The sequence below is a fragment of the Heptranchias perlo genome, chromosome 37, assembly GCF_035084215.1.
Source record: "Heptranchias perlo isolate sHepPer1 chromosome 37, sHepPer1.hap1, whole genome shotgun sequence".
NCBI lineage: Eukaryota > Metazoa > Chordata > Chondrichthyes > Hexanchiformes > Hexanchidae > Heptranchias > Heptranchias perlo.
In genome coordinates this window covers 10,184,595-10,208,239 of record NC_090361.1, presented here as the reverse complement: position 1 = coordinate 10,208,239, position 23,645 = coordinate 10,184,595, and the positions used below count along the sequence as shown (strand labels likewise).

At 44.7% G+C, this 23,645-nt stretch overlaps 1 protein-coding gene and 1 long non-coding RNA gene across 2 annotated transcripts in view; both read right to left on the bottom strand.

Moving 5' to 3' along the window:
- Nucleotides 1-10,114, bottom strand: part of LOC137304299 (E3 ubiquitin-protein ligase RNF220-like) — a 38,866-nt gene extending 28,752 nt beyond the window's left edge. Inside the window, exon 1 of the mRNA XM_067972844.1 lies at nt 9,571-10,114. Within this exon, the coding sequence (XP_067828945.1) occupies nt 9,571-10,099 (529 nt within the window). The 5' untranslated portion in view covers nt 10,100-10,114. The remainder of the gene's footprint in view (nt 1-9,570) is intronic.
- Nucleotides 10,115-20,115: 10,001 nt separating this feature from the next.
- On the bottom strand, nt 20,116-23,645 carry LOC137304298 (uncharacterized). Its single transcript, XR_010958544.1, has 3 exons — nt 23,426-23,645; nt 22,511-22,664; nt 20,116-20,621 (listed from the first exon to the last, which is right to left on the bottom strand). It is a non-coding gene; the product is annotated as an uncharacterized lncRNA (long non-coding RNA).

The following is a 23,645-nucleotide window of genomic DNA, read 5'->3' as shown; positions in this document are numbered from 1 at the left end:
CCATCAGGAGATGGAGAGAAAACCGGCAGAAAGATACTAATTTTGGGCGTTTCCGTGGTGATGCTGTTAATTGTCTGCACTTGTTTGATTTTGCTGAAGTCAAATTTGAAAGAATGTTCACAATGACAGCAGCTGGGCCTGGTTTAAAAAACAAATCCCACAACTTCTACAATTGCTCCCCCCGCACCACAAATATCTGTTTCATTGGATCTGTGTGACTGTGAGTTTGTGAAATCGATCAACCCATCTGGTGTTAAGCCACTGGAATCTCCATAGAAGAGAAAGGCACTTGGAGGGGCTTCAGAGAGACAGCTGCTTGCATCACAATAACTACCATTTGAAAGGATCGCCTTCAATAGACCACCAGAACCTCTTTCAATTGTCCGTTTGCTTTTGAATGGCCTTAATTAGTCACAGATCATTGACTTCTGCTTAGAGACATGTTAAACCTGTACTATATATGCCCTGGGATTAATCACACAGTGCTGCGTCCTACCCCACACACGGATTAACCATTCCACTGCCGTAAACTCCTTACCTCCCTCAGTCTTGCCTTCCTCCTGCAATCTTTAAAGTGATAAAACCCAAGTTTAGCATCACCGAGCCACTTCTCTCCTACTTTCCAACCTACCTGGTGTCCTGCCCTTTTGGCCTTGGTCTCCACCTAACTTTCTCCATAAAACAGACAATAATAACAACATGCATTCATATAGCGCCTTTAACGTAGTAAAATGCCCCAAGGCGCTTCACAGGAGCGTTAACAAACAAAACTTGACACCGAGCCACATAAGGAGGTATTAGGCGAGGTGACCAAAAGCTTGGTCAAAGAGGTAGGTTTTAAGGAGCTTCTTAAAGGAGTAGAGAGAGGTAGAGAGGTGGACAGGTTTAGGGAGGGAATTCCAGAGCATAGGGCCTAGGCAGCTGAAGGCACGGCCACCAATAATGGAGCGATTAAAATTGGGGATGTGCAAGAGGCAAGTATTGGAGGAGTGCAGTGATCTCAGAGGGTTGTAGGACTGGAGGAGGTTACAGAGATAGGGAGGGGTGAGGCCATGGAAGGGTTTGAAAGCAAGGATGAGAATTTTAAAATTGAGGCGTTCCCAGACCGGGATCCAATGTAGGTCTGCGAGCACGGGGGTGATGGGAGAACGGGACTTGGTGTGAGTGAGGATACAGGCGGCAGAGTTCTGGATGAGTTCAAGTTTATGGAGGGTGGAAGATGGGAGGCCAGCCAGGAGAGCATTGGAATAGTCCAGTCTGGAAGTAACAAAGGCATGAATGGGTTTCAGCAGCAGATGAGCTGAGGCAGGGGTGGAGACAGGCGATGTTACGGAGGTGGAAGTAGGTGATCTTGGTGATGGAGCGGATGTGTGGTCGGAAGCTCATCTTAGGGTCAAATAGGACGCCAACGTTGCGAACGGTCTGGTTTAGCCTCAGACAGTGGCCAGGGAGAGGGATGGAGTCAGTGGCTAGGGAACGGAGCTTGTGGCAGGAAGCAAAGACAATGACTTTGGTCTTCCCAATATTTAATTGGAGGAAATTTTTGCTCATCCAGGATGTCGGACAAGCAATGTGACAAATGAGAGACAGCGGAGGGGTTGAGGGAGGTGGTTGTGAGGTAGAGCTGGGTGTCATCAGCATACATGTGGAATCTGACGTTGTGTTTTCAGATGATGACGCCGAGGGGCAGCATGTAGATGAGAAATAGGAAGGGGCCAAGGATAGATCCTTGGGGGACTCCAGAGGTAACGGTGTGGGAGCGAGAAGAGAAATCATTGCAGGTGATTCTCTGGCTATGACTGGATAGATAAGAATGGAACCAGGCGAGCGCAGTCCCACCCAGCTGGACGATGGAGGAGAGGCGTTGGAGGATGCTGTGGTCAACTGTGTCAAAGGCTGCAGACAGTTTGAGAAGGATGAGGAGGAATAGTTTACCATCGCCACAGTCATATAGGATGTCATTTGTGACTTTGATACCATGGCAGGGGCGGAAACCTGATTGGAGGGATTCAAACATGGAATGGCAGGAAAAATGGGCAGGGATTTGGGAGGTGACAACACGTTCAAGGACTTTGGAGAGGAAAAGGAGGTTTGAGATGGGATGATAGTTTGCAAGGACAGAAGGGTCAAGTGTGAGTTTTTTGAGGAGGGGGCGTGATGACGGCAGATTTGAAGGGGAGGGGGGCAGTACTTGAGGACAGGGAACCGTTAACAATATCAGCTAACATGGGGGCCAGGAAGGGAAGTTGGGTGGGAATAGGGTTGAGGGAGCAGGAGGTGGGTCTCATAGTCAAGATGAGCTTAGAGAGGGCATGAGGGGAGATAGGAGAGAAACTAGAGAAAGATGTGAGTTCAGGGCTAGGGCAGGGGGCAACCATAGGGGAAGTTTGGTTGCGGGGCTAGGGGAAGGGAAGGAAGCGGCAGAGGCAGCTGAACAGATGGTCTCAATCTTAGTGACAAAGAAGTCCATGAGCTCCTCACACTTTTTTTTGCAGGTGAGAGTGGAGGGGGCGGGGAGAGGGGCTTAAGAAGACGGTTTGTAGCGGAAAAGAGAAGCTATGGGTTAGCTTTGCATTCCAGGATGATCCTGGAATAGTGAGCAGTTCTGGCGGTTGAGAGCAGGACCTGATAGTGCTTTATGTGGTCCAGCCAGATCTGGTGATGAAGAGATAAACAGTTGTCCGCCATAAACATTCAAGTCTGCATCCCTTGGACTTAAGGGAGCGGAGATGGGGCGCATACCAGGGGGAGCGACCAGGGTGAGAGAGAGTAATGGTTTTAATGGAGACAAGGGCATCAAAGATGGAGGTGAGGGTGTGATTGAGCAGATCGGTAGCTGCAGAAATGTCATGGTGAATGGAGGGCCAAAGGCTAGGCAGTTAGGATTTTAAAAGTGCTGTTGTAAGTGACTTGGGGGGAGAGTTTTTTCCAGGGGTGGACACAGAAGGAAGTGGGGTTGGGAGGGAGAAGGGGGATGTGGGTGGAGAGGGATACAAGGAAGTGATCAGAGATGGCCTTATCCATGATTGACACGATGGGAGTAGGGAGGCCATGTGAGATGGCACGGTCGATGGGGTGGCCATGAATATGGGTAGGGGAGTTTATATGAAGGGAGAGATTAAGGGTGGATAGGAGGGCAGTGAACTCAGAGGAGAAAGAGCATGGTGAGTTAAGATGGAGGTTGAAATCACCGAGGATGAGAAGTCGCTCGGTGCAGAGGCTGAGGGAGGAAAGCAGTGAGGATATCTCGATGAGAAACTTGGCCTGATACTTGGGTGGGCAGTAGAGAACGAGGATTTTAAAAGAGAGAGCAGGGGGTTGGAACAAGGTGAGATGCTCAAAGGAAGAGAAGATGTCAGAGGAGTAGGGGGACAGACCAAGGTGCGATTTGGTGATAAGGTCCACACCTCCACTGCAGCGGTCTGGGCAGGGCAAGTGGTGGAAGATATAGCCAGGTGGGGAGGCTTCATTAAGTGGGAAGATATCATCACTCATCAGCCAGGTTTCCGTCAAGGCCATAATGTCATCCAATCACCCAACACTCGTCCGGCCACCAGTACAATTCTAACTCTCCTCCCACTTTCCTCTTGGTTCCGTTAGTCAAGTGTTGGTCTCCCAGCAAAGACAATAAATCTCCACCAACTTGCCCATCCTCACTTGTTGGCCTTCACCAGCTCTCAGCCAAATGGAATAGAGGAGGATTCCACACCAGGGAAGAAAAGGAAACCTGTCAGCACTGCATCATTTTTTAAACGTTAGTCCCCGTAGATATGTGAAGTACGTTATGTTAGAAGCAGCAGCAAGACCATCAGAAACAGATGAGTTGGCTCAAGTCAGAAGTATGATGGGATAGTCAGCACTCACCTGGAGGGGTGCAGCAACTCACCAAGGTTACCTCGACACCACCTCCCAACCCCGCTACCTCTACCACCAAGAAAGAGAATACCATGGGAACAACAACACCTCCAAGCCACACACCATCCTGCCTTGGACATATATTGCAATTCCTTCATCATTGCTGGGTCAAAATCCTGGAATTTAAAGCATTGTAGGAGCACCAACAGCACAAGAACTGTAGCGGTTCAAGAAGAAGGCCCCCAACCACCTTGTCAGACTAGAATATGAACTGGAACTAGACTAATATGCAGCCTTGGCCAATGTTATCCATATCCTGAGTGCAAATATTAAAAACTTCACCTCAATTGGTGTTTGTGGGATCTTGCTATGTGCAAATTGGCTGTGGTATTTGCCTACATGACAGTGAGTACACTTCAAAAATAATTCATTGGTTGTGAAGTGATTTGAGATGTCATGAGGAATTGAAAGGCGCTGTATAAATGGCTGTTTGCTTGTAGAATATCGAGGACACAAATATAGTAGAAATTACTGACAAAACGTTATATAGCTTCAGCCTTTTGTACACATACGTGCCAATATTTCAGGTGTTTCCCCAATATCCTGGTAGTAAGGGTGCTGTCTGGTGTAGCACTAAACCACATCACCCCAAAGCTCCAAGGACTGATCTCCGGTCTATGTTGAGTAACCTGATCTCAGCCAGACAGTAGTTGGGTTTGTACAATTGGTCTCAGTGGCCTGGACTAAAGAGAGAGAAATCAGTTGTAGTTCCTGCTCCTAATCTGTGTCCAGTAACCCTGCAGGAAAGTGTACACACACAGATAACAGGTCAAGACAGGATCAGGCTTGGTGATGATGCCTCCCTGCGTTGAATAGCCTGCTGGCACTCATTGTCTAGAGTTAGCATGGCCCTGTGGATGGGGTACAGGAGGGCTGTTGGTGCCTTTGGACCAACCCCTTGCTTCAGGGCAGGAGGGAGAAAAATGTTAAACGAATTTTTTTAAATTAGCAACTGAAAACTCAACCAGCAAAATTAGAGGGAGAAAAATAAGAGACTAAAATCAATCAAAGATTTAGTTCAAATTATTGACTCTGTAAAACTCTTACATAGCTTCAGTACTTTGCGCTGCGAAAGTGTAAAAAATAGTCAGATATTCTCTTGAATAAGGACTGATTGGTGCTTTTTAATTGAAATATGTTGTATCAGTTGGTGTGAGCAGCCAATGAGAGCACAGAGCACTAACAAAGCGTTATTACTAACAGCCTGCTCCTGACTTTTAACCTTTCCTGCTGTTCACTAACTAGTGTAAGACAATTAAAAATCAAATGAATTTAGCGTATGAAACTCAATTTCTAGCAAACAAAATCTAAGAAAGCCTGATCTCCATAATTAGCGACCTGCTAACAAAATCACGGCTTTGAACCGGCAATTTCTGAGAAAGTAGTTTGGTTAACTGCTCATTATTTGGAGCGTGAAGCAGGGATTCTCCTGTTAATTTTTACGAACAGAATTTCAGCCCCCTTAGATGTGAACGCAAGATTTAAACTGGGGTTTCTTTCTCGCTGCTCGAGACCAATCCAAAATTATCCTAAAACTGCTTTATGTTGGGGGAACTGAAGGTGAAAATGGTGCAATGATTGGAGCATGTGTGTATCTAGTAAATTAAAAACCAGCCTGTGAAGTCAGGACAAAAGGGGACCCAATTGCTTTAAGAGAGGCTGCCCGCAAAACATCAATCAGGAGAAGAGAGAAGCATTAAAATAATCAACATGCCATTTTAACTTTAACAGCTCATCTCCTCCCCATCATCCGGCCCACCCTGCCACCAGGTGGCCATTACAATGCCCGCCCGCCCCCACCCCCCCTCGCTGTGGTTCACCCCCTCCCCTCAGTCTCACCCTTTGTTTCCATGAGAAAAGGAAGAGTCACAAACGAGAGGACAAAGAGGGTGTGAAAGTGACCAGAGGGCCTGACAGGGGCAATATGAGAAATCCCACTGCTTGCAGTGACCTCCAGCAGGTCAAATTCTGTGTTTTTTAAAATTTCTTTCCCTCGTGCCATTCTTGCCTTTAGGCGCAATTACTGCTCCCTGGGTGCTGGGGCACCCCGTCTGGGTGGTCGGTTTCTATGTGCCCCCTCAAGTCAGTGTCCACAAATAGCAAATGGGGGCTGTGCTTCTTCGGGGGATCAGAGCGGCTCCTGCCAGTTTATGATTCCCAGGGATGGCACACAGCATGCTCTCTGCTGTAGCATGTTACATAGGAACATAGGAACAGGAGTAGACCATTCAGCACCTCGAGCCTGTTCCACCATTCCATTAGATCACGGCTGATCTGTATCTTAACTCCATCTACCCGCTTTGTCCATATCCCTTAATACCCTTACCAAACAAAAATCTATCAATCTCAGTTTTGAAATTTTCAATTGACCCCCAGCCTCAACAGCTTTAAGGTTATGCCGCCTTGTTCTGAACTCCCCCCACCAGAGGAAATAGTTTCTCTCCATCTACTCTATTGAATCCTTTAATCATCTTAAACACCTCAATTAGGTCACCCCTTAACCTTCTATACTCGAGGGAATACAAGCCTAGTCTATGCAACCTGTCCTCATAATGTAACCCTTTTAGCCCAGGTAACATTCTGTATTTGAACACTACACAATCGTAGTGGTCAAAATCTAATTCTATCAATGAGACCAAGTGAGACTGACTGGCAGGCAACTCAGATTTGTACATGTGATGACATTGCAGGTTTAGAAGTGTAATGAGGTAGGGGCAGGATGTAAATGTGGGGATGACAATATACGTATGGTGTTTCCCGCATTCTAGTGTGGGAGGTGAAATCCTATTATTTTTATTCACTGAACCCCATCAACATACACCAATCTCCATCAGTCTGTGGTGATCTCAATCAATATACGCCAATCTCCATCAGTGTGTGGTGATCTCAATCAATATACACCAATCTCCATCAGTGTGTGCTGATCTTAATCAATATACACCAATCTCCATCAGTATGTGCTGATCTCAATCAATACATACACCAATCTCCATCAGTGTGTGCTGATCTTAATCAATATACACCAATCTCCATCAGTGTGTGCTGATCTCAATCAATATACACCAATCTCCATCAGTGTGTGCTGATCTCAATCAATATACACCAATCTCCATCAGTCTGTGGTGATCTCAATCAATATACACCAATCTCCATCAGTGTGTGCTGATCTCAATCAATATACACCAATCTCCATCAGTGTGTGCTGATCTCAATCAATATACACCAATCTCCATCAGTGTGTGGTGATCTCAATCAATATACACCAATCTCCATCAGTGTGTGCTGATCTCAATCAATATACACCAATCGCCATCAGTGTGTGGTGATCTCAATCAATATACACCAATCGCCATCAGTGTGTGCTGATCTTAATCAATATACACCAATCTCCATCAGTGTGTGGTGATCTCAATCAATATACACCAATCTCCATCAGTGTGTGCTGATCTCAATCAATATACACCAATCTCCATCAGTGTGTGCTGATCTCAATCAATACATACACCAATCTCCATCAGTGTGTGCTGATCTCAATCAATACATACACCAATCGCCATCAGTGTGTGCTGATCTTTAATCAATATACACCAATCTCCATCAGTGTGTACTGAAACCAATCACTATTAGCATACGCTGATCACATTTGGCACTATGCCTGTAACTACAGGAAGCCAAAGCCATTGAACTAGCTCTAACTAGCTGAATTGTCTCTATAAAACCAATGTTTCCCTTAACAGGCAACTTATTCAAATAACTACAAAGCAGTGTTTTCCTGTGTGACGTAAGTAAAGTGCAAACTGATCTGACTCTGACAAGCCGATACTGCAGTTTAATACAAAAGTAGTTTTACTAAGCCATCCCACTAATCCCTCTAATGTCATGGACTTCAATCAGGAGGTCTTCAAATGCAGAGCCAGCTCCACACTGAAGAGTCTCAGGAATAAAAGCGGTGTGGGGGAGGTGTTGAGGTCTGAAAATTAGACAAGTCACAGTAGCAGCTGAGGGCCCACCCCTAACAGCAATCATCTATGTGGGTACAGCCCTTAGATACGGAGACTGCATCCTGAAAGGCAACCCACAGAGCTACAGGAACCCAGCCAGTCACCCCTCTCACAGCCAATTAACAACATAACAGACTTACATGAGAACAATCCCACAACAAATGGGCCTCATTTCACACTTAACACAATCTGTGTCCGATCTGGACGGACAAAAGAATTTCAATGATGGGGATCTCTCCTGTGGGTCTGACACAGGGATGAGGCTGAGAGCATCCTTTCTGTCACTTCCAGAGACATTTCTTAACCCTTTTGTGGCAAGGTCCCAGATATTCAGTACCCAGTTCAAAACCACATGGTTATGTGGAAAATTAAATAGGAAATCTAGATTGCAACACAAAACCCTCCGAAATAAGAATGCTAACTGTTTCCTTTTATAAAGGCAGCAAAAAGTTAATTGTAAATTGATGAGGCCCATTTGAAAAACAGATGGAGATTATTATTCAGGCGATTATTTCCAACATATTCAGGGATGCAGCCATATTTAAGTAATGTACAATTGTAAACAATTTTACAACACCAAGTTATAGTTGTTGTAAAATTGTTTACAATTGTCAACCCCAGTCCATCACCGGCATCTCCACATCATAAGTAATGTACAGACAGCAGTATGAGTAAAGGAAGACCTGCATTAATATAGCGCCTTTCACAACCCCAAGATGTTCCAAAGTGCAGTACAACCAATGAAGTAATTTTGAAGTATAGTCACTGTTGTAATGTAGGAAACGCAGCAGTCAATTTGCGCACATCAAGGACCCACAAACAGCAATGAGATAATGACCAGATAATCTGTTTTAGTGATGTTGATTGAGGATAAATATTGTGATGTTGATTGAGGATAAACTCCCCTGCGCTTCTTCAAATAGTGCCGTGCGATCTTTTACGTCCACCTGAGAGAGCAGACAGGGCCTCGATTTAATGTCTCATCCAAAAGTTGGCACCTTTGACAGTGCAGCACTCTCCTCAGTATTGTACTAAAGTGCCAGTCTGGATTATGTGCTGAAATCTCTGGAGTCAGACTTGTGACTCAGAGGCAAGAGTGCTACCCACTGAACCCACTGAAGAGTAGGGTTGCCAACTATGGTTGGATGTATTTCTGGAGGTTTCATCACATGATCTCCCACCTCATCGTGAGCTTTGGGTGTCAATCAGGTTGCTGTGGGCAACTGCCAAGTGGAGGAAAAAACTACAGGTCCAAATATTTCTATTTTACTGGGGCCCTTGCTCTTGCTGTGTGGAAGCTTGGATAAGCCTGCCTCCAAATATCAATCCATTATCTTAATTCTTAGAGATCAAGAAAAGTAGAGGGAATTAGCAGTGAAACTCAGCTCAGTAAACATGCCACAGTTGGGCAAGGCCATGACTGGAGGTGGAGAGCAGCAGGTCAACCATGGGCGATGGAGAGGTAGGCTGCCAATGGACCCTGGAATGTACTGAACTGAACGTTTTCTGCACACTGCCTATTTCCCCAGAGCCTCAGTGTAAATGGGATGTAGCATCTCACTCCACTAGCTCCTGAAACACCTTCAACCAAATTAACCACACTGTTCTCTTAAAAACTGAATAACAAATAAAACAATGAATGTTTGTTCCTTACTTTTAGATCTGTTTTGCTGCGAATGTTTCCATATGATGTCAGAGTTGGAGGTGGTTCCCAGTCCTCCTGCTGTGTTGGGTTTGTCAGCTGCCAAGGAGCCAGGAGAAATGTGAGTCCTGTATTTTTTAAAGTCTCTGTCCGAGGCGAGATATCTGATCTGGGGAGGTTCCACACTCGGAAGGTGCTTCAGTCTTTTAGATGCAAGATAGGCAGGGCGGAAACGCTCGACCTCCTGAAACGGCGGGAAGGACCGGATCGCACCATATCCCAGCATGCTAAACTGTGGGTGCAGGTGCAGGAGCTGGGGTGGGTACTCTACATTGGGCCGATCAGGCTGATGATACATCGGTGCCAACGTGTAGGAAGGACTTAGAAAAGGAATCTGGGCTTTGTCCATTGTGACTGGCACAGCGAAGGTTCGGGCCTGCTGGCAGAGGGTGGTGGTACCTCTGGTGCTTTCAGCTGTAGATGCCAACACCATCAGCGCTGGGGGTGCCAAAGAATTCAATAGCCCAGATGCATTTTCCATCTTTATCTCCTAACGTGTGGAATTCCCTAGGAATGATAATCCAGTGTTAATAATTGTCTGAAATTCTTGTTTCTTTTATAAATGCATCTCATAATATTTTTCAATTGTGTCCATTCAGAATTCAGTGAAATTGCTTAATTCCCAGTTTTCTCCCAGTTTGGCCATTTAATTTTTTTTCTGGCGTTCCACCTCACTTAGGAACACTGTATGTATGTTGTATACACAGGATGTCTTTACAAACATTGAATGCCTCCGTATACACTGACCGCTTGATCACTTTGTTCTATACACTAGATGCGTTGTATACACTGATTGCTTGTTATATACACTGAACGCTTCTTGTATACACTGAAAACTTGTTGCATACAATACTAGATACCTGTTGTATACACTGAACGCTTGTTGTATACCCTCGATGCTTGTTGTATACACAGGCCGCCTGTTGTATACACTGGCTTCCTGTTCTATATAGGCTTCCCAACATTCAGTGTTGCCAAGGTGGAAATGTGGTGTTTGATGTTGCTCTGTTATTACCACCTAATTAGAATACCCGCCACCCGTGTTTGGACAGGCACTTTCTGCATCTGATGGTGGAAGATCGATGTGCAAAATGTGCGAGATCCTGTTGCATGGGTCCCTGCCCAATTATCTGCAGCTGCCTGTCCCAATAGTGGCACAAACCCAGCAACGAATGAGAGGACAATCCTGCCAGATAGCTCCAGTTGGAGTTGCAGTTTGCAGGGACAGCCTTAGAACCGTGTAACCCGGGACCCCAAGCAAACGGACACCGGTCCAATGGTAATAGCTGATCCCTCATAATTTTGTCAACTATTTTTATTTTACCTATTGCGAGCATGACTATTCACGATCGTACGTGTGCAGATTTGACACCAGATTGAGTAAGTAGTATTTAGTATCATCGTCTAGTAAAATGTAGGGGCCCCAAGCCAAACCATTGTACGGGGCCCCATTCTACAAGGCAAACATCACCCATGGTGACACCATATGTGCTATAATTTCTATCATGCTATCTGTGGGGATTTCTGGATGTATTTCAATGTTCCTGGGCATATCAGGCTGTTATCTGGACATGGTGAGGTATCACAGTATGATATAGCACAGAAGGAGGCCATTCAGCCCATTGTGCCTGTGCTGGCTCTTTGGTAGAACTATCCAATTAGTCCCACTCCCCCTGCTCTTTCCCCATAGCCCTGTAAATTTTTTTCCCTTCAAGTATTTATCCAATTCCCTTTTGAAAGTTATTATTGAATCTGCTTCCACCTCCCTTTCAGGAAGTGCAATCCAGATCATAACAACTCGCTGTGTGAAAAAATGTTTCCTCGTCGCCTCTGGTTCTTTTGCCAATCACCTTAAATCTGTGTCCTCTGGTTCCCGGCTCTTCTGCCACTGGAAACTGTTTCTCCTTATTTACTCTATCAAAACCATTCATGATTTTGAACATCTCTATCAAATCTCCTATTAAACTTCTTTGCTCTAAGGAGAGCAACCCCAGCTTCTCCAGTCTATCCACATAACTGAAATCCCTCACCACTGGTACCATTCGAGTAAATCTCTTCTGCACCCTCTCTAAGGTCTTGACATCCTTGCTAAAGTGTGGTGCCCAGAATTGAACACAATACTCCAGCTGAGGCCTAACCAATGTTTTATTAAGGTTTAGCATAACTTCCTTCCTTTTGTACTCTATGCCTCTATTAATAAAGCCAAGGATCCCATATGCTTTTATAACAGCCTTCTCAATTTATCTGGCCACCTTCAAAGATTTGTGTACATATACCCCCAGGTCTCTCTGTTCCTGCACCCCCTTTAGAATTGTACCATTTAGTTTACATTGCCTCTCCTCATTCTTCCTACCAAAATGTAACACTTCACTCCAGGCTGCAAACCACAGTCGTACTGTTTATACCTTGCAGTGTTGTCACTGGGTGTGTTTAGTGTATTAGACGATAGGAAAAATCTCACTTAAACTAATCGACCTTAATGTCGTACCAAAACACTTGTGACTTACTCTTAGTTCATCCCTTCAAATTGCTCCCACCACCAGTGTCAGATCTATAACCACCAGTACTTCATCCCAGTGGTTATCCAGCTCAGAATGTTCCTTGCAGCCCCAGCCCAGGTTTGGAAGGGTAGAATCTAATTCTACTGCTGGATGTTTTTCACAGTTCAAGTGGAAACAGTATGAACCTTTTCACACAGCCAATGCTACACTGTACTGAGATGCTAGTGCCAGCACTGCCTTGTATCTGTGACTGCCAGTGGATCTCACAGCAGTCTGCTGTGACTATAACAATCGGCTATAGTCCAGTACTTTCACTATCAGTGAGCATAAATGGAACCTTTTAAACTAACCATTATTAACAATAGAGACATTCACTGCAGGAGGACATATTTCCCTATTTGATACTAATAGTGAAACTATAAACATGATCTGATACTCATATTTATGATTTTATTATAAGTAGCATACAAATGAATCCTCTTCTCATTAGCTGGATCATTTAGATTTAATTCCCTGGTCAGTGGACACTTTCTGTTCACATTACACCAGTTGCAGCCCAGTTTACACAGAGCCGCCTGCCTGATGTAGGATCTCCCATGACTTCGATTATTTCCAAACACAAAAGGCTAAAGTAATAACAGCATCAAAGACACTTTACCTTCAATCTTCTGTCACAAGTCGAAGTCCAATACAATATAGTCTCACTAATATTTCACTGAGAACTGCTGATGAGATATTGCAGAGCAGGACCTGAAGGCACAAAGAGAGCAGCCAGCACTAGCATTAACCCAGAACAACTGAGTCACAGGCTCACCTCAGCAGAGCGCAGTGCTCACTGAGACCCAGCTTTTTGCGTTGTTTTTGCAGCTGGTCTTTTCCCCCTTTTGTGGCCTGTTCAGCAAGTGCAAAAATGATTTTTCTTCACCTTTCTCCTTGTCTTCTGACTCCTGTACTTAATTCTTCCACAGCTTTTTATTTTATTTGTCTCTTTTCTGGTTTGCAATCATTAAACTCACTTTCTGCCCCTTGCTTTCTCTCTCATGTTCTCACTTCCTTTCTCGCTTTCCCTCTCTCTCATTCTGTTCCACTTTCCACTCTCTCCGTTTCCTTATTTCCTTCTTTCACGTTCTCTCTTTCACTCTCTGTCTCTCTCTATTTTCCTGTCTCTCTCTTTCACTCTCTCTTTCACTCTCTCTCTCTCTCTCTCTCTCTTCCTTTCTCTTTGTCTCTGATGGTCGTCCTGATTGCTATACGCTAATGCTTTTCTCAGTAGTTTTTTCCCCCTGAACTGGTGTTAGGAGGGATATTTGTTCAGATCCCTGGGGGTGGGACTAAGGCCAGTTTTCACACTTAGGTCCATAGTCCATTGGCTGTGAGTTTGTGATTTGGCCCTGTTATGTCTGTCAATCACAGAACCACAGTTTCCCTTGAATACTGCAGCCCCATATCATCAATCTCTCTATCATTGTTACAGATCCTGGGACCATCCCTGACACATGTCAAATCTACCTGGAATCTCACTCCTCTATCTGAAATCTCCCCTCTGAAATCTACCTAAAACTCACCTTTCAACTCTACCTGAAATCTCACCTCTCAAATCTACTTGAAATCTCAACTCTCTCACTTCCTGAAATCTCACCTCCCTCACTATTGGAAAATATCACCTGTTAAATCTACCTGAAATCTCACCTTTTTCACTTCCAAAATCTCAGCTCTCAAATTTATCTGAATCTAACCTCTCTCACTATCCAAACTCTCATCTCTAAAACCTACTCAAAATCTCATCCCCGGTACAACCCAAGATCTCAACTCTCAAATCTACTCCATATCTCACTTCTCACACTACCCACAATCTCACCGCTCTCACGATCCGAAATCTGAGCTGGGATCTAGTGGGAGCAAGTTACAAACAGAAACTCAATCTCTCCATTCCATGAACAGATCAATCTCTTGTTGACTAATTTGTTGCTTTCCTGATGGTATCTATGAATTCTGTGGATGCAAGGACGGATGGTTGGTTAATCAATGACAAATAATCGATAATAATGGGTAGGAAATCCCTCCCCCGGTGGCTCATTTGGTGAAGACACCAACCAGTGTAGACCTAACCCATACAGACCTGGAAGGACCCACTTTAATTCATTGGTCAGGGACACATATGCAAACTGATAAATTGCAAGTTCAGGACCGATGTCAGGAAGCACTTCACATAAAGAATGATTAATACCCGGAATGGTCTCTGGTTAGGGGAGTGAAAGCAAAAACTCAAATCATTCAAGGGGCAGTTAAGTGCTGGGATGGGGGATAGTAGGTTTCTATGGAAGGGCCGAATGTCCAGCCACATCTGTATTTATCTTTGTGGTCAGCTGGACCAGCAGAAGGAGAGCTACAATTGGCCTCGGTGCCGTTGGACGAGGGAAGGGAAAAATCAGCCGGTGCTCCCATCACCAGCCTACGGCTCTTGCTACAGAGTACACCAGGCGGTGAGGGAAGATCAAGCTCTGGTGGGATGCCTCCATCGGCCAATCAGATAAACCTGCTGATGCTGAATGTCTAGGCTCACAAATGTAGAATGGTCATTTGGCAGAAGTAACAGCAGGCCACAGAACTAAATCAAATTAAGAGTCAACATCTTCAGAAGAGGAGGTAGTAAATTGGAGGGGAATCTCTACCAAATTCCACATTGTGGTGTTATAACATCACTGAGATTTGTAGACAAAAACAATTTGCTGCCCAGTTACATTCCAGTCTGTGACTCACCCTTGGGTATCCATTATTCTATATATAAACCATCCGACTCCCTCGATTAGATTCCAGTCTGTGACTCACTGCTGGGTATCCGTTATTCTATATATAAACCATCTGACTCCCTCGATTAGATTCCAGCCTTTAACTCACTCCCGGGTATCCGTTATTCTATATATAAATCATCCGAACACTTTGATTATATTCCAGTTAGTATCCCACTCCTGGGTATCCACTGTTCTACATTGTTAATTTTCCAACGCGATGATGATGACACCTTGATCAGGTCATAGTCCGAGCCTTGGGGTGATGTGTCTCCTCTCGTAAGCTCCTGCTTGGCTCACTAGCCCAATATGCGAGCGGATATTTAATATAGATGAATCCAGAGTTTGTCTTCCTCTTCCCTTTCTCATTTACTTTTCTACTGTGCAACGTCAATGTGCTATCTCTCACAGTGGCAGCATCTTGGTGAATGGCGTTCTGCCATCTGACTTTATAGCAAGCTGCTCTCAGGACTCCACATTGGTCTCACAGTTCTTTAGGTTCCTTTTCAATGTGCCCTTGTAACACTTGGGAGTGGGACTTGAAGGTAAGCTTGGGTGGTCAGTCATCCTCAATATGTGCCTAGACCATCACAGCTGAGGCTTGATGAGTGTGGCCTTGAGACCTAATACAGTAGCACAAGCCAGGACTCCATGTGTTTGGAATCTTGTCTTGCATTTTTGATGTCTGTGATGTTGCAAGGGTGAAGAGAGGAAAGTTTTCAAGATCATTAACTATTTTATATACTGCTGCTCGGTTAGTTTAGATTCTGGGAGCCAGGTGTCTGTCAGTTTGCACTGCTAGATCTAGCTCCCTTATTGCTTAATACTGTAAAGCTAGGGAGCCAGCTCATGGATGATGATCTCCTAGAATCAAAACTAAACGAGCGCCAGCATGAAGTTGAGCTTTGATGTGACATCAATAAATTGTCCGCGTCTCACTGCTGAGGAGAAGATGACATTCCCAGGTATCCATTATTCTCTGTGTAATAACCTTCCTGCAGTCACTGGATTGATCGCTGGTGACACACAGCCCCCCCGCCCCCCTCCCTTCCGCCACTTTAGGTAGGAAATGGTCTAATCATGAATGATCACAATGTCTATAAAAGAATTAGATTAAATCTCACGAAAGCAGACTGCAGTCAAATTCACTTACTGAGTAGCCGACTGGTAACCGTTTAAAATGAGTTGAAATCCACAGCTATCTCTTGACACCAGTTGAATTAATTTCTAGTTACTGAATAATGGTGAATGTGTGTTCAGCGAATGCTACTTTCCCCAAATTACCTAGTTATGGCCCCAGATAACTGAGTGCCTGCCGCATCCGAAATTGACCCTTACTTCACTGAATTGGGATTGACCAGACACATGAGTGGGTGATGGCTCCATCTGCTGGCTCACCTCTCACAGCTTCCTGTCTGTGGAGTGCGACCCCCATAAATGTATCATTTCCTTAATCTATATACGAGTGTGTTGCTTACAGACAAAAAAATGTGACTCTCTTCCTGAAACTGTGTCTCTGCTTGTATCACAATTTGTAATTGTTTCCGTCTTTCTATTTATTTTTCAATTTTCTATTCCTCTTTTTTCCCTCTCTGGATGACGTTCAGACTTTCATACTCTCTCTTTTTGTCATCTATGTAGCTCTCTGTTTGTCTGTGACTGTTTCTCTCACTCTATCTCGCTCTCTTTCTGTATCACCTTCCCCAGACCCCTCTCTCACTCTCTCTAAGCCTCCCCCAGAATTTCACTCCTCCCCTGGCCGGCCTCCCATTTTCCACCCTCCATAAACTTGAGCTCATCCAAAACTCTGCTGCCCGTATCCTAACTCGCGCCAATTCCCGTTCAACCCTCACCCCTGCGCTCGCTGACCTACATTGGCTTCGATTTTAAAATTCTCAATCTCGTGTTCAAATCCCTCTGTGGCCTCGCCCCTCCTCATCCTCAGTAACCCCCTCCAACCCTACAGCCGGCCAGGGGAGGAGTGAAATTCTGGGGGAGGCTTAGAGAGAGTAAGAGAGGGGACTGGGGAAGGTGATACAGAAAGAGAGCGAGATAGAGTGAGAGAAACAGTCACAGACAAACAGAGAGCTACATAGATGACAAAAAGAGAGTATGAAAGTCTGAACAGAGAGAGGGAAAAAAGGGGCATAGAAAATTGAGATCTCTGCGTTCCTCCAACTCTGGCCTCTTGTGCATCCCCAACTTCCTTCACCCCACCATTGACAGCCCTGCCTTCAGCTGTCTAGGCCTTAAGTTCTAAAATTCCCTCCCTAAACCTCTCCATCTCTCTCTCTTCCTTTAAGACGCTCCTTAAAACCTACCTCTTTGACCGAGCTTTTGGTCAGCTGTCCTAAGGTCTCCTTCTTTGACTCGGTGTCAATTTTGTCTGATTATGCTTCTGTGAAGCTCCTCGGGACTTTTTCCTACGTTGAAGGCACTATATAAATGCAAGTTGTTATTGTAGTTGCTTTGGTACTGGAGCCAAGCTGATTCAGCTTCCAGGAGACTGGCTCCCCTGAGCCAGCTCCTATCTCTTACACTGGTAAATCTGTCTTCCTGGCTGTAGACTCACAGCCTTACGGAAAACTGGTTTTGTGTTGGAATATGAGAGCTTGATTTTAGCAACGTAATTGTTGCGAGTGAGCTCACAGATGCTGGAATCCTAGAATCTGAATGAAAACAGCACCAGATGCAGCTTCTCTTCTCACATCCCACAGAGTCCTAGAATCAAACTTGGGCTTCTGACAGAAATGAACTTGTCTATCCCTGGGTATGAAGGAGGAGTGGGGGATAAGGAGCAGAGCCTGGGGCTGAGAGTGAAGAAGGTTTGGGGAAGGGATACAGGTTAGACGAGCAGGGGGTAGAGCTCACAAACTCTTGGTCAGAAATACAGGGATGGTTCCTCAAATGCACCCTCCCAACGGTGAGCTAGCTCACACGGAATGGAGGGGTTGGAGAATCGGGGAACAATGCTGCAGCCCTGTCTCCATCACATGCTTCCTGCGATGCAGCTTCCCTGCTGGGAATGTGGGATTCTGGAATCATCCTTTATATTCAGGCGCACACGACAAACTCGTTGACACACAAATGCATTTTCACACATGAACAAACATACATTTGCACACAGGCACACACAAACAGTAGCCGAGGAACATTGAGATTAGCTAACTCAGCATAGATCAGGGACTGAACCTGCTGAAACCTTTCTGTTTGTCTGGCCTAGTACCACACCAGGCAGTGCTGGTGTTCATTTAGCCAACAGGATGCTGACCCTACTTTTTAAACAGTATGCAGGGAGTGGTACTGAGTCAAACAGAAGTCCTGCTATCCCACATACACTGACCCACCACTTCCAGCAGATGGAGCCTGTGTATCAATTATATACTACTGGAACGTCAATTATGCCCAATGCTTCCAGACTGAATATTCTCTTTGTACCTCTGTGCACTTTGTTTCCATCAGTCTTCAATGTCCTTTCACATTTTTATTTTGTGTTACAAGTGTGGCAATGAGCACAACAGCAATGTCCACTGAGGGCAGCATGAGCAGTAGATAGGGCATTTGCCCCATCAGTGGCAGCACTCGCTCAGGGCCTAAGAGATGCAGGGGACGCAGGACGACTGTTGGAGCAATACAAGTAGTGGGAAAATAGGTAGTCAAAGATCCTGTTTGCCATACCAATGTTATGCTGCTTCTGGTGTCACTGCCAGTCACATCACAACAAGTATAGAAGATAACTAAAAAGGTATCATACTGACTTTCTCCTCACAATCACGGTGCACCTTTTATAAAGATTCTTAATTTGTCAAAGGAATATATTAAACCCATTTTAAAACTTTTAACGGGTGGTGCGGTGAGCTTACTTACACTCTACCATTTACCTTTAGGATTCAACTGATGGGATGAAAGTCTCCTTTCTGCGGGCTGTAAGGGTCCCATGTGGAATGAGTTTGGATAGTCTCTGTCAAGTATTTTAGTGGCCATGGGCCCTCAGCAAAAAGCTGCCCCTAATTTGCCACAAAATTTGTAATCACATTCAGAGAGGGCACGAGATGACTGGTATGGGAAATGGACAAATGTCACATTTGTGCAGTAGGGGGGTGATCTTCTGAGATTGACACTCAGAAACATTGTTGTAACAATGTAGAGGGAGTTTTTACTCATTGGGTAACCCATGCTGTACCTGCCTTGGGAGTGTTTGAAGGGACAGTCTAGAGGGAGCTTTACTCTATGTCTAACCACTGCTGTACTTGAACTGGGATTGTTTGAAGGGACAGTCTAGAGGGAACTTTACTCTGTATAAAATCCGTGCTGCACCTGCCCTAAGAGTGCTTGATGGTGACTGTGTCCAAATGGGAAGTAACCCATTCCCCAGCACTAACATCTCTCATCTCAATGAACCCAAAAATAAAAAGCTATAACACACTGTTAGCAGCCTGTGACAATTCTTTCTAAAGTTATTTTCGTGTTGACCAGTGTACGGTACAGGTTGAAAGACCTGTCAGAATCACATGCAGTACAAATCCTGGTTCAATCCTGTTTAACTCATAGACCTACACAATATCCATGAACCTATTTTGATACCAACAAGTTCTTTGCATCATTCTGGCTTTCTGTTACACACAGAAATAACAGAGTTATGAAATAGCTTTACCAATGATTAACAGGCCCTTTGCACTCTACTAACTAAACCCTTTTACCTCTCATTCTCTCTCCTCCATCTCTCCTCCTTTACACTTTACATGGTGGAACTTTTCCTTCTCTCTGTTTCTCTCTTCCTCTCCTGAAGTTGCTAACTCCTACTGGGTATGGTTGTGCTATCAGGGGCAGTCCTCCAGTACCTCACCCTTTAGGTATGTCAGCAGATTATTTGACCAGTGGGGCGAGAGCAGCATCACAGCCAACCCCGATCCTGACCTCACCTGACATCAGACACAAGTGCTTTACAGGAGGGGTCACCAGCCAGCAAGAGAGAACAGGAACCCTGGATGATTTTCCCTGTTTCTTGCTCCCAGGTCAGGGAAAGGACAGATTAGACGCAGAGAAGCTGAGGCTAAATGTAGCCCCAACTGAGATCAGCACAGTCAAAGAATGGAGATGATGTGGAGATGCCGGTGATGGACCGGGGTGGACAAATGTAAGGAGTCGCACAACACCAGGTTATAGTCCAACAGCTTTATTTGAAATCACAAGCTTTCGGAGCTTTGTTCCTTCATCAAGTGAAGTGAGAGTCCTGGTCTGTGTGGCTCCATGCCATATATAGGAAGTGCATTTGCCTACCAAGGAATCAGGGAACTGTACTGTGTGAATAACTTGAATAGGGTTCCCCAGCAGAAAGGGAAGGAATGACTTTACTTCTCATTTCATTCTTTGAAATGTATTTTTTTATTTCCTTTTTTGTTGAAATGAACCATGTCTGGAGTTTACTCTGGGTCACAGAATCCATGATATCAGTCCTTGTTCTCCCTTTGAAAGCACGGAAGACCTTGTTGCTCCGTCCCCTCCCTGCTCTATTATTCTCAGTTTGACACGTTAGATGTGTCCGGCTGTTGTTAATTCTCACCCAGGCCTTGCGGTTCCCCCGGTCCCCTGTAGGTCAGCACCACGGTGAAGCCCAGACTGTGCTTTTTAATCTTGTATCCAACCAGCGGAGGTTCTCAAAGGCCTGAATAAATCAGAAAGCCACTCCTGATCGATAAGGAGCAAGTTTTTCCTGTGGGAGAGAACATCAGACACCTGTCAGGGTCGAGTCACTTACACTCCAAATTAGAACCATAGAACCATTGAAAAGATACAGCACAGAAGGGGGCCCTTCGGCCCATTATGTCTGCGCCGGCTCGAAGAACAACCAGGTGTCCATTCTAATCCCACCTTCCAGCACCCGATCCATAGCCCTGCAGCTTACAGCACTTTAGGTGCAGGTCCAGATACTTTTTAAAAGAGTTGAGGGTCCCTGCCTCTACCACCAATTCGGGCAGCGAATTCCATACACCCACCACCCTCCAGGTAAAAAAGTTTTTCCTCATGTCCCCTCTAATCCTTCCGCCAATCAGCTTAAATCTATGTCCTCTAGTTCTTGAACTCTCCGCTAGGGGAAACAGGTACTTCCTGTCTATTCTATCTCGGCCCCTCATAATTTTGTACACCTCAATCAAGTCACCCCTCAGCCTCCTCTGCTCCAAGGAAAACAACCCCAGCCTATCCAATCTCTCCTCGTAGCTGCAATTTTCAAGCCCTGGCAACATTCTTGTAAATCTTCTCTGCACTCTCTCCAGAGCAATTACATCCCTCCTGTAATGTGGTGACCAGAACTGCGCACAATACTCCAGCTGTGGCCTTACCAGCATTTTATACAGTTCCATCATTACATCCCTGCCTTTGTATTCTATACCTCGGCTAATAACGGAGAGCATTCCATATGCCTTCTTCACAACCTTATCTACCTGTACTGCCACCTGTGCACATGCACTCCAAGGTCTCTCACTTCCTCTACCCCCTCAATATATTGCGTTTACTGCGTATTCGCTTTTACTGTTTGCCCTCCTTAAGTGCGTTACCTCACACTTGTCCGGGTTGAACTCCATTTGCCACTTTTCCGTCCACTCCGCCAACCCATTGATATCTTCTTGGAGTCTACAGCAATCCTCTTCACTATCAACTACACGGCCAATTTTTTGTCGTCTGCAAATTTGCCAATCATGCTCCCTACATTCAAGTCCATTATTCTAGAAATGCAAAAATGTACCTGAGAGACAAACAGGTGTATTGCATGCATGTGTCCATGTATGTATTACACAAATTTGCGGTATGTTCCCAACTGACTAACTCTTGACTCTGCATTTGTTACACATTTGAATGGGACTTTTATTTTTTTAATCCACCTGATTGAGAAGTGGAGGTGGTGGGGGGAATAAATTAAGTGCATTCTAGACCAAAATTCCCTTAAGTTATGTAAATACAAAGGGTTTTAAACTCTCTGACTGAAAAGTGTGGGAAAAAAATTAAGCGCAGCCCAGAGTTCCTTTATCCAGCGACTCCTTTTATGTTGCTCGACTCATGACAGCCTCGAGTTAAAAGGATTGTTCTGTGTATATAGAGTGAGAAGAGAGAGTTTTGTGTGAGCTAATGTTTAATGTATACATAAGGGAGGAGGGAAAAGGAAATGGAGGGATGTGGGGGCAAGGTGGGAAGAGGTAATTAGAGTGGGAAGAGGCTCCTCTGGAGTATAAACACTGGTATAAACTAGCTGGGCCAAATGGCCTGGTTCTGTGCTGTAGGTTCTAAGTAATTCTATGTAGTGTGCACATGTTGGTGTGTGATTGTCACTGTGTAGCCATGCATGTATAAATGCCCATGTATACAAATGTGTATATGTGTGTGTGTGGGTGTGTGTGAATGGATATGCATTTATATGCATGGTTGAGTCCACAACAATGTGTAAGAGGATGTGAGTATATGGATAGCAGTGTGCATGCAAATGCATGTGTGTGTGTATATATATATATATATGTATAGATAGATAGTTCTGAGTACTTGCACTTGTTTAGCCATGTGTATACAAATCTGTACACTTTTATACACTGAGATTGAAAATCAGCTTACCCAAGTGATTTGGCCAAGAGATTACTGCTGTTCTGCATCTGATGGTCTTCTAAGTGTTGGTGATGCTGTTCCTTCTTGCTGGATTGGACTCTAAACTGTGGGTGAAGACGTGTGCATGTGACCTCAGGGAGGGGCTGGAGCTGGAGGAGTGTCTCTATAAAGAGGAAAGTGATTGTTGAAGTAACCTTTGGAGAAGTGATAGTCTGCTTGATCTATTGAATAGATATGAAGCCAAATAGCACAAATTTTTCCTATAATTTTTTTAGATGAAAAATCTATCAACTGTGAAGTTAAAAATAGTTTAAATTTTATCAGAGTGCACCATTCATGTAAAAATTAGATCCTTTTCCAGGGGGAGCATGCCCTTGGAGGTGGGTGCCGGGGACTGGGGACAGCATTTAGAAAGAAAAGAAAGAACTTGCATTAATATAGGGCCTTTCATAACCTCAGGATGTCCCAAAACACTTTACAGCCAATGAGTTACTTTTGAATTGTAGACACTGTTATAATGTAGGGAAATGCAACATCCAATTTGCACACAGCAAGGTCCCACAAACAGCAATGAGTTAAATAACCAACTAATCTGTTTTGGTGATGTTGGATGAGGGATAAATATTGGCCAGGACATCATCTTCTTCGAATAGTGCCGTGGGATCTTTTACATCCATCTGAGGTGACAGACGGGGCCTCGGTTTAAGGTCTCATCCAAAAGACGGCACCTCCGACAGTGCAGCGCTCCCTCAGTACTGCACTGAAGTGTCAGCTTAGATTATGTGCTGAAGTCTCTGGAGTAGGACTTGAATCCACAACCTCCTGACTCAGGTGAGAGTGCTACCACTGAGCAAAGAATTACATAGAATTACATAGAATTACATAGAAATTACAACACGGAGATCAGCCATTAGAAGGACTTACTGCCTGAAGTCTTGGGTCTGTGTAGAAATGCACATGGAGGTGTGTGTACGGGCAGGTGTAAAAGCATTTCCTGGAAGTTTTCTAAATTTCCTCACATCACATGTTCTCGTTCTGTAAACATCACCTACATAAGCAGATTCCTTACAGTCTGACCCTGGATATTGAAATCCCTTTAATGTATAATAAAAAGAGAAAATGCTGGAATCACTCAGCAGATCAA